The 17186-nt window shown below is 43.5% G+C and overlaps 1 protein-coding gene across 5 annotated transcripts in view; it reads right to left on the bottom strand.

Moving 5' to 3' along the window:
- The window catches only part of lipf (lipase, gastric), a 95934-nt gene that overhangs the window by 55712 nt on the left and 23036 nt on the right, over positions 1-17186 (bottom strand). For 3 of the 5 annotated variants that reach the window (XM_068052527.1, XM_068052528.1, XM_068052529.1), the window contains exons 2-4: positions 16110-16162; positions 14550-14667; positions 6855-6975 (exon numbers count right to left, since the gene is read on the bottom strand). In XM_068052527.1, the coding sequence (XP_067908628.1) occupies positions 6855-6975; positions 14550-14667; positions 16110-16162 (292 nt within the window). Of the gene's footprint in view, positions 1-6854; positions 6976-14549; positions 14668-16109; positions 16163-16421; positions 16446-16815; positions 16917-17186 lie in introns of those variants that run through there. The other 2 variants (XM_068052530.1, XM_068052531.1) reach the window with 2 other exon arrangements.

The raw sequence follows: 17186 nt of genomic DNA, 5'->3' as shown, positions 1-17186 counted from the left end.
CAATATTAATTGGGCTAGTTTTAATGTGAATGGAATTGAGGGAACAGAATTCTTGAGGTGCATTCAGGAGAACTTTTTTTAGCCAGTATGTGGCAAGTCCAACTAGAGAGGGTGCAGTTTTAGACTGAGTTTTAGAAAATGAAGATGGGCAGGTGGAAGGAGTGGCAGTGGGAGTGCATTTTGGTGGTAGTGACCATAATTCAGTTAGTTTCAACATAATTATGGAAAAGGACTGAGATAGAACAGGAGTTAGAGTTCTCAATTGGGGCAAGGCCAATTTTACTAAACTGAGGAGTGATTTAGCGAAAGGGGACTGGAAACAGCTCCTTGAAGGTAAATCAGTTTCCGAACAGTGGGAGGCATTCAAAGGGGTGATTCAAGGGGTTCAGGGTAAACACGTTCCCACAAAGAAAAAAGGTGAGGCGGCCAAATCTAGAGCTCCATGGATGTCAAGGAGCCTACAAGGTAAGATAAGGCAGAAAAGGAAAGCTTATGTCCGAGACCGAAAACTCGATACGACAGAAAGCCGAGAGGAGCATAGAAAGTGGAGAGGCGAAATCAAAAAGGAAATTAGGAAAGCAAAGAAAGGGCATGAAAGAATATTGGCAAGCAAAACAAGGTGATCCCAAAGGTGTTTTATCAATACATTAAGAGCAAGAGGATAACAAAGGAAAGAGTAGGGCCCATAAAAGACCAAAAAGGTAACCTATATGTAGGGGCGGAAGATGTTGGTATGGTTCTTAATGAATACTTCTGGTCTGTCTTCACAAAAGAGGGGGACGATGCAGATATTGTACTTAAGGAGGAGGAGTGTGAAGTATTCGATGTGATAATCAAAGGGAGAGAGGAAGTATTAATGGGATTAGCATCCTTGAAAGTTGATAAATCACCAAGGCCAGATGAAATGTATCCTGGGCTGTTAAAAGAAGCAAGAGAGGAAATAGCAGAGAGTCTGATCATCATTTTCCAGTCCTCACTGGATACAGGTGTGGTGCCGGAGGATTGGAGAATTACTAACATTGCACCTCTGTTTAAAAAGGGAGCAAAGGATAGACCGAATAATTACAGGTCAGTCAGTCTAACCTCAGTAATGGGCAAATTATTGGAATCTATTCTGAGACAGGATAAACCGTCACTTAGAAAGGCACGTTAATCAAGGACAGTCAGCAAGGATTTGTTAAGGGAAGATCTTGTTTTACCAATTTGATCGAATTTTTTGAAATAACGGGGAAGATAGAGGAGGGTAGCGCAATTGATGTGGTCTACATAGATTTTAGCAAGGCTTTTGACAAGGTCCCACATGGCAGACTGGTTTAAAAAAACAAAATCCCATGGGATCCAGGGAAATGAGCAAGGTGGATATAAAACTGCACAGTGGCGCAGTGGTTAGCACCGCAGCCTCACAGCTCCAGCGACCCGGGTTCAATTCTGGGTACTGCCTGTGTGGAGTTTGCAAGTTCTCCCTGTGTCTGCGTGGGTTTCCTCCGGGTGCTCCGGTTTCCTCCCACATGCCAAAGACTTGCAGGTTGTTAGGTAAATTGGCCATTATAAATTGCCCCTAGTATAGGTAGGTGGTAGGGAAATATAGGGACAGGTGGGGATGTGGTAGGAATATGGGATTAGTATAGATGGGTGGTTGATGGTCGGCACAGACTCGGTGGGCCGAAGGGCCTGTTTCAGTGCTGTATCTCTAAAACTAAAACTAAAAACTAAAACTGGCTCAGTAGCAGGAAACAAAGGGTAGTTTTTGACAGCTGTTTGAGCGACTGGTTGGCTGTTTCCAGTGGCGTTCCACACGGCTCAGTACTGGGTCCCCTGATTTTTGTGGTGTATATTAACAACTTAGACATAAATGTAGGGGAGCATGATCAAGCCATTTGCGGATGACACAAAGATTGGCCTGTGGTAGATAGCGAAGAAGATAGCTGTAGGCTGCAGGAAGATATTGATGGTCTGGTCAGATGGACAGAAAAGTGGCAAATGGAATTCAACTTGGAGAAGTGTGAGATGATGCTTCTGGGGAGGTCAAACATTGCAAAGGAATACATTATTAATGGGAAAATACTTAGAAGCGTAGAGGAAGTAAGGGACCTTGGAGTGAATGTCCACAGATCCCTGAAGGTAGCAGGACAGGTCGATACGGTGTTTCAGAAGGCATATGGAATTCTTTCCCTTATTAGCCGAGGTATAGAATACAAAAGCAGGGAGGTTATGCCAGAACTGCATAACTCATTGGTTAGGCCACAACTTGAGTATTGTGTGCAGTTCTGGTCACCTCGTTACAGAAAGGATGTAATTGCAGTAGAGATGGTATGGAGGAAATTTATGAGGATGTTGCCAGGACTGGAAAAAATGCAGCTATGAGGAAAGATTGGATAGGCTGGGGTTGTTCTCCTTGGAACAGAGAAGGCCAAGGGGAGATCTGATTGAAACGTACAAAATTTTGAGGGGCCTGGATAGAGTGGAGGGGAAGGGTCTATTCACCTTAGCAGAGAGGTCAGTGATGAGGGGGCATAGATTTAAAATGATTGGTAGAAAAATCAGAGGGGAGATGAGGAAAAACTTTTTCACCCAGAGGCTGGTGATGGTCTTGAACTCACTGCCTGAAAGGGTAGTTGAGGCACAGACCCTGAACTCATTCAAAAGGAGTCTAGATATATACCTCAAGTGCCATAAGCTGCAGGGCTATGAACTAAATGCTGGAAGGTGGGAATATAATTTCAGCCGGCACAGACACGATGGGCAAGTGGCCTCTTTCTGTGCCTTAAACTTTCTATGATTCAGTGCCGGCTGCCGGGGTGAAGATCGCAGCTAGAGACTCATTTATTAAGGTAAGTTTATTTATTTAAATGGCAGGGGCCACCATGAGGCCTCGCTGCACCGGCAATTTCAGGTCAGGCCCTGCCAGCATCCAGGTCCGTGGTGGGCCTCATCCAGGGCAATCTTCATGCCCCTCCCACCCCCGCCACCAATCCCGATGTCGAGGGCTCCACAGATCCAGCCCCATGTGTCCGTTTTACAGGTGCTTCTGGACAGAGTTGCTCATTACTCTGCCATTAACACTCTCTCTGGGATAATGCATTGTCTTTCACCACTAGCATTAACACTCGCTTTGCCTTTGTCCCATGACACCTTTGTCACTTAATCTCTCTTGCCATCGGCCCTATCGCACACCTCTTTTGTTCTCTTCCCCACCCCTTCACTTGCTTAAAACTTAATTTTTTTCTAACCTTTGTCAGTTCTATTGACCTGAAACATTAACTCTGCTTCTCTCTCCACAGATGTGCCTGACCTGAATATTTCCAGCATTGTGTTTTTATTTCAGACTTCCAGCATCTGCAGCATTTTGCTTTTACTAAAAGCACTGTGCCACACATAACGGAAGTCCGAGAGAGAGTGCGAGAGAGCGCGAGATCAATAAACAATTGATTTTCGTTTTTGTAAAACCTGTAAGAAAATCTGTTGCCGTGTGTTTATTTGAAAAATAAAACACTAAGGGGTTAAACTCCAACAACAGAACATTTGCTGCAATCAGGTGGGGAGTTGAACAGTGGGAACCACCCATGTCGCACCATGTGGCCGTAACAATGGACAAGCGTTTTTTTTTAAATCAGCCTTTTTAAAAGTGGCAGAGAAGCAGCAAGCTGGGGAGGGGGTGGAGCAAAGGACATTAATTTCAGACAACTGGCAGAAGGATCTGCCACAAATAGTAGACAGAGGGAAAGGGAAATGCACAGGAGGCCAGAGCTGGAGGATCAAAAGGCACAGTCTGGGATGTAGGGCCAGAGACAATGCAGAGACAGAGTATAGCAGGGCCAAAGGAGGATTTGTAAATTTGTAAATTCATTATATTGGGGTACAGAGACTTTACAGACAATTGCAAACAGAAGGGGATAAAGCTGAGTTAAGGCAAGGGTATAGCTAAGAGCTGAAAAATGTGGTTTTGGTCTTTCCAATGTTCAACTGGAAGAAATTCTGGCTTATCCACAACTTTGTTGGACAAGTAGTATTGTGTGGACTTGAGCGAACATACAAACAGAAACTGGTTAATATCACAGAAGGACCCCAAGTAAATAATGAAACGGACAGACCAATGGGCTAGTCTGGTGGTACCCAGACAGGAGTAAGAGCAGAAAGTCATTGCTGGAGATACACTGGTTACATTGGGACAAACAGGATTATAATTTAACATTTAGTACAGGCACCTTATCATACTTCACCCCATGAGGCTACAAGAGATTAAATGTTCTTTAGTAATTTAATTTGCTAATCTGCAGTTTGGTGCCTTGGCAGTGTTAATTCCTCAACTGGGTTAGGTTTGATAAAAATATAAACAAGAATCTTTAACAATCTTTTAGCTCAGAGTTTGTTGTTGACATTTAACATCTATAAAATTACATAGATTATACAGATGTTGAATCTTAATAACACAAAAAATCTGATCGACAATATGCTCTGTCACAATCCTCAGGATATCCCACAGCACTTTAAATACAATGAAATTACGTGAAAATTATCAATGCACCAATTTCTGAACCTTTGCAATCTTGATATCGACTGGACAGAAGTTCTTTTACTCACCAAACAGAAGGAAATCCATCATCACTCAGCACTAACTAGCCAGGTGAACTGGGTTTGGGGCAGGGAAGGAGTGGTGAAAAGAGGGGCATACAGGAACCTGAACAGTAAAACCATTCAGTCCTCACTCAGTAGTAACACTTTCACCTCTGAATCAAAAGGTTGTGGGTTCAAGGCCCAATCCAAAACTTTCACCAGATAATCTAGGCTGACACGTCACTACAGTAGCGAGGGAAGGCTACATCATCACAGAACCGTTACAGTGCAGAAGGAGGCCATTCGGCCCATCATGTCCGCACTGGCTCTCTGAAAGAGCAATTCCCTCAGTTCCATTCCCCGCCTTCTCCCCGTAACCCTGCATATTCTTCCTTTTCATATAACTGTCTAGTTCCCTTTTGAATGCTTCAATTGCACTTGCCTCCACCACATTCTCAGGCAGCATTCCAGACCTTAACCTTTCCAATGAGATATTGTACTGAGGGCCCTTCTGCTTACATTGGTAGAATTAAAGCTCCCATAGCATTATTCATAGAATAGCAGAGTTTCCCCAGCCAATATTTGTTCCTCAACCAACCCTGCCAAACAGGTTAACTGGTCATTTATCTCACTGTTGTTTGTGAGATCTTACTGTGCGCAGTTTGGCTGTGTCATTGCTCTGCATTCCAACAGCGAGTGCTTTGTTGGCTGTGAAGAACTATATTAAATATATAAATGCAAGTTCTTTCTTTCAGTCCACAATTTTGGCTGGATTTTATGGGCCCTCCTGAGGCTGGGGGCCCATAGAGTCGCAATGGGTGGCGGAGCGGAGGGCCCATCGCCAAGTGATTTTCCCGGGGGGCAAGATAGACAGACAACAGCCTTCCTGCGCAGAAGCCACCAGCCCCGCCTCCGACTCCAACCCGCTGCCGCCATCTTCCAGACTGGGCCCGGCAACCTCCCCTCACTTACCTGTGGTCCAGGGTTCCAGCGCTGGGCCTGTGTCCAAGGCCTCTGCAGTACCGGCAGTGGCCACTGCTCCCAGTGACGCTGCCAATAAATCAGAGGGTGGGGTGAGGGCTCTTGGAGGGAGGATCCAGATCTTTAAAGGGACAGGGATCTTGGCTCGTGAAACTTAGATGTAAAAGGACTGGAGGATTGCTCCGGGGGGGGGGGGTTGCGAAAAGGCTGAGGCGGGATTCCCCCCACCCCCCACCTCCACTGTTTTTCCAGCCCGGCACCAGGAACTCTTCCTCCTCCACAAAATCCAGTCCTCTATTTTTTCAAAAAGGGGAATAAATAATATCCAAATGTCTTTATCTAGCACGTTACAGTTTTTCCTTTCTCTTAATGCCTCCTTTTGCTACACCTTCATTCAGTTTACCATCTCTTATCCCATTTTTCACCACCACCTTCTCAAGGGCAATTAGGGATGGATAATAAATGCTGGCCTTGATGTACACCCCATGAACAAATTAAAGAAAAAAGTTCTCTTACAAGTGGAACTTTTATACTCCTACTCTCAGCATCCCAGATATCCAAGCTGGGCCAACAATTAGCTCAGAGTAGAAAATTATCAGTAGCATGCAATTTTGTGTAAATGTTCATCAAATTTATTAAACTCAGGATTTTACAGAGCTAATAGATAGTTTCTTGGTAGCTTTACAGCTTCAACTATCGCTTAAGAAATTATAAGGCATTTAAATTATGGAACCAGAGAGCAACATGGCACTTCCATCTGCCACGCCTCCTCCCCCTGCAGGCCCCCTCCCTGCCCCGGTCCACATGTTCCCCCTACCCTGCAATTACAACCTCCAGCACTTTCTTAAATGCATTTATTACTGTTCCTAGAAGGCCATTTCACAGACTACATTCCATACACTGTGTAAACAGCTTCCTGGTGTCAGTCCTAAATTTGTCTATAGCTCATTGAACCTATGCTATTGGCCTACTGTCACTGTTTAACGTGAAACAGGATCTGGACTATCCCTTTGGAAGACCATTTGCTAGCTTATTTACTTCTACAAGAGTTGGGGGTGAGGAATAGAGTGAGGGAGAAGATGAAACACTTCATTATTTCCTCGATAAGTGGTTTACCATTTCTTTCTGATATCTATTACTTGCAGCTCATAACATTTGTAAATAAACCAGTTATCTCATGAACACAAGTCTTGCATTCAGCAAAAGATTAGTATAATCTAGGGTGTGCGCTTCTAATTGGAGCTGAGAAATGTGTAAGCACAATCTTTCATATTTAAACCCTTCTTGCTGAAATCACCAAATTGCCATTTTGTAGTTACCTTGCTTTGTTTTAGTCTCTTTAAATCCACGAGGAATTCTGTTTATGCTGAGGATATATCCATCAGCTGTCACCACCTCATACTCTTCACTTGGGTAACCATGGTAGGAGATGAGCTGAGGCTGGGAAAGCAGACAGCACAATTAGTCACTTTTTGATTAGAAAAAAGCCTAAATAAGTAAAAACAAAAAGACACTGGCTGGGTCAGACCATCAAGAAATCTGGAACACTCAGAATAATTAAACAGAAAGACATTAGTAACAAATCAATGAAAGACATTAGTAGCAGTTTGAGTCTGTGAAGCAAATATTGTTCCAATTGTTAAATATGCATTAATTTTGAGCAAACTTTTTTGTTGTTAGTAGCTTGTCCCACTGAAATAAATGGAACCACAATATGCTAAGAGAGATACTTTCTGTGTCTCTATATTGTATTGTGACATAGCTTCTGTCAGAAACTTTACACCTAAGGTGTTGATTCCATCTCTCTCTCCAATCAGACTGAACTCACAGGTCTGCAACTACAGTGTCCTGTACAACCTTGAGGTGAACTTCAAACCCAAGACCAGGCCATTATCGAGATGCCTTACTTCCACTGCCTGAAATCTACCTTTACCCCCAATTTGTCCCTTCAGCACTGAAATCCTGAGGCAGCTCTTCTGTCATCTCAAGGTTCAATGTCTCCTCCTGGCCTCCCCAGCTAAATCCCAAATTCAACTTTTCTAGCATCTAATGACTCATATCCTGCATCACACAAGCATCACTCTGGCTGCCACTGGCCTCTATTGCTTTTTGCCCCTCAGTACATGAGTGTTATAATCCTTGTCCTTTTTTCAAATCCTTCTATACAACAACTTGCATTTATATAGTGTCTTTAGCATAGTAAAACATACCTAAATGCGTCACAGGAGCTTTATCAAGCAAATGTTTTTATCAAGCCACATAGAGGTGAACAAAAGCTGAATCAAAGATGTAAATTTTAAGCAGCAGGAGAGATGGAGAGAGACAGAGAGGTTTGAGGAGGCAATTCTAGAGCGTAGGACCTAGGCAGCTGAAGGCATGGCAGCCAATAGTGCAATGATAAAATCAGGAGATGCACAAGAGGCCGCCTTCACATTACTTTGCCAGCCCTATTTCCCAGCATAAATTCTCCACTCTTCTCTCCCAAGGGTTCATCCTCCCTCCTCCACGCCTCTGTACTCTGGAATTCACTTCCCAACCCTCTCATCTTCAAAAGCTTCCTCAGAACCTATGCTTGGAGTGAGTGCAGGTACCCCTGGAATTCTGAACAGAAGCAAAGCCATTCCTTACAGTGAGGATGGGAGTTAAGGTCAACCACAGCAGCTGGGCAGGTTCTGCATAACATAGTACAATATAAATAGAGTAAATATGCTATATATGTTAAAAAGAGAGGGATTAGAAAACATTTCTCTCTCACCCACTTACTGACATGATAACCAGGAGCAAAGTTTGAAGCCTAGGGCATATCTGGGGCTGAGGATATGAGCGGTGTCAGTAAACATACAGTTTATGTACACTAATAGAAATTGCAAGCCGATACTGGAAAACTCCAGACCAAGTTTAAATAAAGACCACAGATGAGTAGTGTCCATTTCCCTCTGGGACATTAAAAAAAAGACCAACACAGGGCCCAGGATAGGGGTGGGGTGGCGTGCTGGTGAGGGAGGTTCTGCTTTAAAAGGCAAAAACAAATAACCAGAAATAACTCAGGCAAAATAGAATAAAATAATAGATGTGGCTGTAGTTAGCAACACACAGCAATGATAAAATTAAACGAGATAGATTAAATGTGAATCAACCTAGTGACTGAAAGGAATTGGAAAAGATTGCTTCCAATAGATGCACACATTGCACGCTGAATTCAGTGTTTAAATGGTTCTTGATTGGCTCCTTTTGAGCCAATCACCTGCAGAGATAGAGAAGGCAGTCAATATAAAAATGAAGAAAATCTCAACATTTTTGTTTCGAGTGAAATTTCCATGTCGAATTGGAAACAAATAATCAGATCTACATCCACCATCTCCTATAATACAAATGAACCCGTGCTCTTTGCTTCAGCCTGAAATGCCCAAGCTTCAGCTACCCACTTAAGTCTTGGTGCTTTGCAGTTAAAATTAAAATAGAACGCTGATAGAGGCAATGGGAGTGCAAGAACGAGCAGGAAAAAAAAAAGGATAGACAAACAGTGAATTACAGTTCAGGAGTAGACACTAGCAATTTAGGTATACAGATCTAAAAGTAAGACTGTATATATTCAAGATGAGAGCAGTAGTGAGGAGCTAAGACTGGGAATTGTGCAAGACAGGTCAGGGAGCAGCCACACTCCAAACACAGGTTCAGGTGTCACCCTTGGCTCTGTGATAGCACTCACTCCTCTGAGCCAGTTCCTGAGCTCAAGCATCATTGAAGATTTGAGCACATAATCTAGGCTGACATGCCAGTGCAGTACTGAGGGAGTGCTGCACTGACTTAGGTACTGTCTTTTGGATGAGGTATTAATCCAAGGTCCCTTTTGCCCTCCCTCAAGTAGACAAATAGAAGTTCCCATCCTGCTACTCAAAAGAAGGGCAGCAGGGCTCTCCTGGTGTCGTCGCCAATATTTAGCTTTCAACCATCAGCAAAAACAGACTTTGAGGTCATTTATCACATTGCTGTTTGTGGGTGCTTGCTGGGCACAAATTGTCTGCCACGCATCCCTACTTTACAACAGTGACTAAATTTCCGAAGTATTTCATTGGTTTTGGCGTATTTTAGAATCTCCTGAGAATGTTAAAGGTGCTATATAAATGCAAATTCTTTTCCAAGCTACAGCAAGCTATTTCTGAAATTCCACAGTAAGGGTTTGAGAACAGAGTCAGGTATTTTTGCAAAAGCAATCATCAATTTTTGATATTCAGCATATTCAAAGACCACTTGCCCTGGGAAATATTAATACATTGGTTAGACACAACTCAATCTTTCAATTTTACAGCATTACCCATCACTATATAGTGAACAGAATTCTCATACCATCTATCTCTTTCCCCCTCCCTGTTCAGGACAAAGTTTTGGCTTACTCCCAGATCCTTTGCTGAAGCTTACTGGATGTAAAAGCAGTGAAACAAATGGGTTGTCTCATATGTCACTAGGCACAGAAGAGAGAAGAATGACTGTGAATTTTGTTATGTGCACTCAATGACAAAATAATGCACTATGTTGTCAACATAAGGTGGCAGAAATGGAATTGCCAGCACCGACATTCCACCTCAACAACAAAATACAGCCGAAGCACACACAAAAAAAAAATGTACATTTCTTAAGGTAGCTATAAAAATTTAATAGGACAGGGGAGGCAGTGGCGTAGTGGTATTGACACTGGATTAGTGACCCAGAGTATTGTCCAGGCGACATGGGTTCAAATCCCACCATGGCAGACGGTGGAATTTGAATTCAATTAATATATCTGGAATTAAAAAGCTAGTCTAACGATAACCAGAACTAATCTGGTTCACTAATGTCCTTTAGGGAAGGAAGTCGACAGGCACTGGAAACGACTATGGCAAACAATCCTGTCGACCCTGCAAAGTCTCCTCACTAACATCTAGGGATTTGTGCCAAAGTTCAGAGAGCTATCCCACAGACTAGTCAAGCAACAGCCTGACATAGTCATACTCATGGAACTCAGACAATGTCCCCGACACCACCACCACCACCCCACTGGCAGGACAGACCCAGCAGAGGTGGCGGCATAATGGTATACAGTTGGGAGGGAGTTGCCTTGGGAGTCATGAACATCGACTCCAGACCCCATGAAGTCTCATGGCATCAGGCGAAACAAGGGCAAGGAAACCTCCTACTGATTACCACCTACCGCCCTCCCTCAGCTGATGAATCAGTACTCCTCGATGTTCAACAGCACTTGGAGGAAGCACTGAGGGTGGCAAGGGCATAGAATGTACTCTGGGTGGAGGACCTCAATGTCCATCACCACGACTGACTGAGCTGGCCGAGTCCTAAAGGACACGGCTACTAGACTGGGTCTGCGGCAGGTGGTGAGGAAACCAACAAGAGGGAAAAATATACTTGACCTCATCCTCACCAATCAACCTGCCGCAGGTGCATCTGTCCATGACAGTATTGGCAGGAGTAACCACCACACAGTCCTTGTGGAGACAAAGTCCCGTCTTCACATTGAGGATACCCTCCATCATGTTGCGTGGCACTACAACTGTGCTAAATGGGATAGATTTCAAACAGATCTAGAGATGCAAAACTGGGCATCCATGAAGCTCTGTGGACCATTAGCAGCAGAATTGTACTCAACCACAATCTGTAACCTCATGGCCCAGCATATCCCCCACTCTACCATTACCATCAAGCTGGGGGATCAACCCTGGTTCAAAGAAGAGTGCAGGAGGGTATGCCAGGAGCAGCATCAGGCATACCTCAAAATGAGGTGTCAACCTAGTGAAGCTATAATAGAGGACTACTTGAGTGCCAAACTGCCTAAGCAGCATGCGATAGACAGAGCTAAGCGATCCCATAACCAACAGATCAGATCTAAGCTCCGCAGTCATGCACATCCAGTCGTGAATGGTGGTGGACAATTAAACAACTAACTGGAGGAGGTGGCTCCACAAATATCCCCAACCTCAATGATGGGGCAGCCCAACACATCAGTGCAAAAAATAAGGCTGAAGCATTTGCAACAATCTTCAGCCAAAAGTGCCGAGTGAATGATCCATCTCTGCCTCCTCCTGAAGTCCCCAGCATCACAGATGCCAGTCTTCATCCAATCCGATTTACTCCACGTGATATCAAGCAACAACTGAAGGCACTAGATACTGCAAAGGCTATGGGCCCTGACAACATCCTGGCAACAGGACTGAAGAACTGTGCTCCCGAACTTGCCGCGCCCCTAACCAAACTGTTTCGGTACAGCTACAATACTGGCATCTATCTGGCAACGTGGAAAATTTCCCAGGTATATCGTGTACACAAAAAGCAGGACAAGTCCAATCCAGTCAATTACCGCCCCATCAGTCTACTCTCAATCATCAGTAAAGTGGTGGAAGGTGTCATCGACAGTGCTATCAAGTGGCACTTACTTAGCAACAGCCTGCTCACTGATGCTCAGTTTGGGTTCCGCCAGGGCCACTCAGCTCCTAACCTCATTACAGGCTTGGTTCAAACATGGACAAAACAGCTGAACTCAAGAGGCGAGGTGAGTCTGACTGCCATTGATATCAAGGCAGCATTTGACCGCATATGGCATCAAGCAGCCCTAGCAAAACTGAGGTCAATGGGAATCGGGGGGAAAACTCTCTGCTGGTTGGAGTCAGACCAAGCGCAAAGGAAGATGGTTGTGGTTGTTGGAGGTCAATCATCTCAGCTCCAGGACATCACTGCAGGAGTTCCTCAGGGTAGTGTCCTAGGCACAACCATCTTCAGCTGCTTCATCAATGACCTTCCTTCAATTATAAGGTCAGAAGTGGGGATGTTTGCTGATGATTGCACAATGTTCAGCACCATTCACGACTCCTCAGATACTAAAGCAGTCCGTGTAGAAATGCAGCAAGACCTGGACAATATCCAGGCTTGGGTTGATAAGTGACAAGTAACATTTGCACCGCACAAATGCCAGGCAATGACCATCGCCAACAAGAGAGAATCTAACCATCTCCCCTTGACATTGAATGGCACTACCATTGCTGAATCCCCCACTATCAACATCCTGGGGGGGGTTTACCATTGACCAGAAACTGAACTGGAGTAGCCATATAAATACCGTCGCTAAAAGAGCAGGTCAGAGGCTAGGAAACCTGTGGTGAGTAACTCACCTCCTGACTCCCCAGAGCATGTCCACCATCTACAAGGCACAAGTCAGGAGTGTGATAGAATACTCTCCAGTTGCCTGGATGGATGCAGCTCTAACAACACTCAAGAACCTCAACACCATCCAGGACAAAGCAGCCTGCTTGATTGGCACCCCATTCCCAAACATTCACTCCCTCCACCACCGATGCACAGTGGCAGCAGTGTGTACCATCTACAAGATGCACTGCAGCACCGAACCAAGACTCCCTTGATAGCACCTTCCAAACCCACGACCTCTACCACCTAGAAGGACAAGAGCAGCAGATGCATGGTAATACCACAACCTGCAAGTTCCTCTCCAAGGCACACACCATCCTGACTTGGAACTATATCACCATTCCTTCAATTTCGCTGGGTCAAAATCCTGGAACTCCCTTCCAAACAGCACTGTGGGTATACCCACCCCACATGGACTGCAGCTGTTCAAGAAGGCAGCTCACGACAACCTTCTCAAGGGCAATTAGGGATGGGCAATAAATGCTGGCCTAGCCAGCAACTCCCACATCCCATGAATGAATGAAAAAAAGGTCACTGGACTAATAATCCAAAGGGCCAGCTGGTGCTCTCGCCTACATGTGACTCCAGACCCACAGCAATGTGGTTGACTCCGAAATGGCCTAGCAAGCCACTCAGTTTAAGGGAATGGCAATAAATGCTGGCCTAGCCAGTGATGCCCACATCCCACAAACAAATAAAAAAATTTTACAAAACATGGACTAGTATATTGATCATATGGTCTCTACACTCAGCTCAATTTTCAAATCATTTCTACGTACAAAGATATTTGAAATGATCACAGCCATAGGCTGCCGTGCTACAAATCTACAGTTTGGCGTGAAATCTCACCTCTTGTGGAGTTGAGGGAGAAGATCAGCCATGATTGCACTGAAATGCAGAGCAGGCTCAAGGGACTATATAATCTACTCTGCTCTGATTTATGTTCTTATATTCTCTCTAAATCATCTTTGGAGAAATTAAAATAAATGGGAACATGATATAATTCTATGAGCACTGCTTAGTGGATTCCGCAGTCTGTTGCGATAGCTGGTCCAAGGTCCCCTGGGTGATGGAAGGCAAAACTTAGCTAGGATTCCCTATTCTGATCACTATTCAGTAAACCCTGCTGAAAGTGTACATGCCAGGAGGACAAGATGATCTCAACTGTGATGCCCCCCCACCTGCCACTACCCCTGCCCCCAGAGTGGAATGGACTGTTGACTAGAAAGCCACTGAAATATTGACATTTGTAGCATAGAAGGCTGCTATTTGGCCCGTTGTGTCTGTGGCAGTTCTTTGGTTGGGCAGTCCAAAACTAGTCCTAATACTCTGCTCTCTCTCTTAGTCCAGCATCTTCCTCCATTTCAAATATTTATCAAATGGCTTCTACCTCAATTGTGGCAAAGCACGCATGCTCCCTGTATAAAGGACATTTCTCCTAACCTCGCTCCCTTAATAACAATTTTAATTTGATGGCGCTGATTAGGGATTCTGCAATCAGAGGAAATTATCTCTCTCTATTCACCCCATTCTTTATATTGTGAACAACTTCTATTAAAACCTACTTAGCTCCAATCGAATCCTCTTCTCTCAAGAAAGTAAGTGGAAGATAAAGGAGAAAACTGGAGGAAACAATTATATCTTACAATGCACAAACTGCATCTCTCGGACACAACATATGACTTTTCAAATACTTTCAGAAAGGTTCAAAACAACGATTTCTTAATGCCTACATGAAGTAAAAACAAGTACTGAAACCAAAAAAAAAAATTTTAGTACTGAGCCATATTATTGCTATTTTAGATGACAAATTTCTCACTTACAATGTTCATATAAGCTTCAGGATCCACCTTTAATCGATGGTTCAGCGGAACATTTTTACATATGCTCCCATCTTGCATTAAGAATAGCAGAGCAAAAAGCAGGAGGCTCATCTTCAATCTACATGAAATATAGACAAAATGGATTGTTACTTGTGAAAGCACCAACAAACTCTGTGCTGTATGACTATGATAATGGGCAACACTTACTTTTCCGATTTAAGGAACTAAAACAGGAATGCAGAGTACTGGGCTAATGGGAAGATTCTTGGTAGTGTAGATGAACAGAGAGATCTTGGTGTCCAGGTGCATAAATCCCTGAAGGTTGCTACCCAGGTTAATAGGGCTGTTAAGAAGGCATATGGTGTGTTAGCTTTTATTAGTAGGGGGATTGAGTTTCGGAGCCACGAGGTCATGCTGCAGCTGTACAAAACTCTGGTGAGACCGCACCTGGAGTATTGCATGCAGTTCTGGTCACCGCATTATAGGAAGGATGTGGAAGCTATGGAAAGGGTGCAGAGGAGATTTACTAGGATGTTGCCTGGTATGGAGGGAAGGTCTTACGAGGAAAGGCTGAGGGACTTGAGGTTGTTTTCATTGGAGAGAAGGAGGAGGAGAGGTGACTTAATAGAGACATATAAGATAATCAGAGGGTTAGATAGGGTGGATAGTGAGAATCTTTTTCCTCGGATGGTGATGGCAAACACGAGGGGACATAGCTTTAAGTTGAGGGGTGATAGATATAGGACGGATGTCAGAGGTAGTTTCTTTACTCAGAGAGTAGCAGGGGCGTGGAACGCCCTGCCTGCAGCAGTAGTAGACTCGCCAACTTTAAGGGCATTTAAGTGGTCATTGGATAGACATATGGATGAAAATGGAATAGTGTAGGTCAGATGGTTTCACAGGTCGGCGCAACATCGAGGGCCGAAGGGCCTGTACTGCGCTGTAATGTTCTAATTCTAATTCTAAAAATAAAACACCAGACCACAACTGAATGAGCTTTGAGATTTCTTTAGGGAAAACCAAGACCAAAACAACACATTAAAATTACTAATACTGCAGGATTAATCAATGGGTTACAACTGCAGAATCAAAGGCAACCTGTTGAAAGCTGACACGCAAACATGTAATTGCAGAACACAAATCTCAAAATAATGCTGATTTTTCACTTACTAAATGCGCTGTACAAAATACCTGCAAATGTAAACTAGCTCTGAAAAAAAAGGAATGATTATCTACCAGCTGCAAATAGCTTGAATCCCAGTATCACTTGATAAACCTATGTGAAAACTAACAGCAGTAAACACCAAAATGTGTATAACAATGCCAAATGGGATTTTAAGCGGACTCATCTGCAAATTGTCAAATAAAAGGGAAAATAATCGCAACACATAGCAGACATTGTACTTTTGGGTGAGTACTCGAATACCACATAATAAGTTATTGACAGCAACCACAAGCAGAGTTATGTAGAAAGTTAACTTTCACATAATTGGATAAAATTAACAGATGTGTTGACTTAAGTTACAAATATAGTTGATGCAAAACTCAAAAGCTCCCAACCTGAATGTGGCCAAGATGCTGTCACAGGATTGAAAAAATCCAAATCTGTTTATCTGAAAAAGGGAAGATAACACAGTAAATAGAATCCAGTTACAATCTTTAAAAATAAACAATAGCCTCAGGAAAGGAAGCAAAACATAAAGATTAAGGAATTTAAGAGACAAATTTATCTTTTTAACCAGAGAGCATCTACTAATCGAGAAAAATAGATATTTTTTTCTAGAAATATACACTGACCTTTTGGTGCCCAGAATGGCAAGCAACTACATCTACAATTCTTAAACATTTACTCAATATTCAGATTCATCCTACCTTTGTAGTACTCCAAAAGGCTCAGATATAACCTGATATCCTCTTGACACAAGTAATTCACCTATTGCCGTAACAGCAAAACTGATTAATCTTAGAAACAAATACTGACACTCAGAGCAATATTTTTTACTGAATAGCTAATCAAGCTCTGACCTCGTCAAATCTTATCTCGACTTATTTGGGTCTGCCTCGTTGCATTACAGCTATCATTTGTATCAGAGCCCGTTACTGTTCCAGTTTAGAAACCTTGAGAAACAGCAAGAATCTGACTTGAAGTATTTGCTCACGAGGAGGGTAAACACCAACGTGGACTGGTTGGGCTGCACGGGCTGTTTCCATGTTGTACCTTCTATGTAGGACCCGTTAGTAAATAAGGGGAAAGCATCTATCTCACCGATTGATTTCCAAATGTAGCTTCTGCTGGTCTGCCACTGAGGAAAGCAATAAACTGTTAACCACACCAGTTAGTTACGGAGTACTGGAGTGGTCAGAAGCCAAAAAATTGGTCCACCCCCAATGCAAATTCAAACAACAGTGGAACAAAACAGCACTCTGGAACAGATATTTATTGAGCTTTGGTGATTAATCATCTGGTGACATAATGCCACAGTATTGCTCAATTAAGTAGCAAACCAATGACATGCTAAATTTCTTAACTCCATGGTGTAACAGAATAGTCACTATTTTTCAAACACCAATACGGAGGATACTGTTGGTGGCTCTAATGGGAATGAAATGGCCTGTGAATAGAGAGAGAGACTGAAG

This window comes from Heterodontus francisci, chromosome 20 (assembly GCF_036365525.1).
Source record: "Heterodontus francisci isolate sHetFra1 chromosome 20, sHetFra1.hap1, whole genome shotgun sequence".
In the NCBI taxonomy this organism is placed as follows: Eukaryota; Metazoa; Chordata; class Chondrichthyes; order Heterodontiformes; family Heterodontidae; genus Heterodontus; species Heterodontus francisci.
Note: the sequence above shows the minus strand (reverse complement) of the source record. Positions and strands in the feature narration are given on the sequence as shown.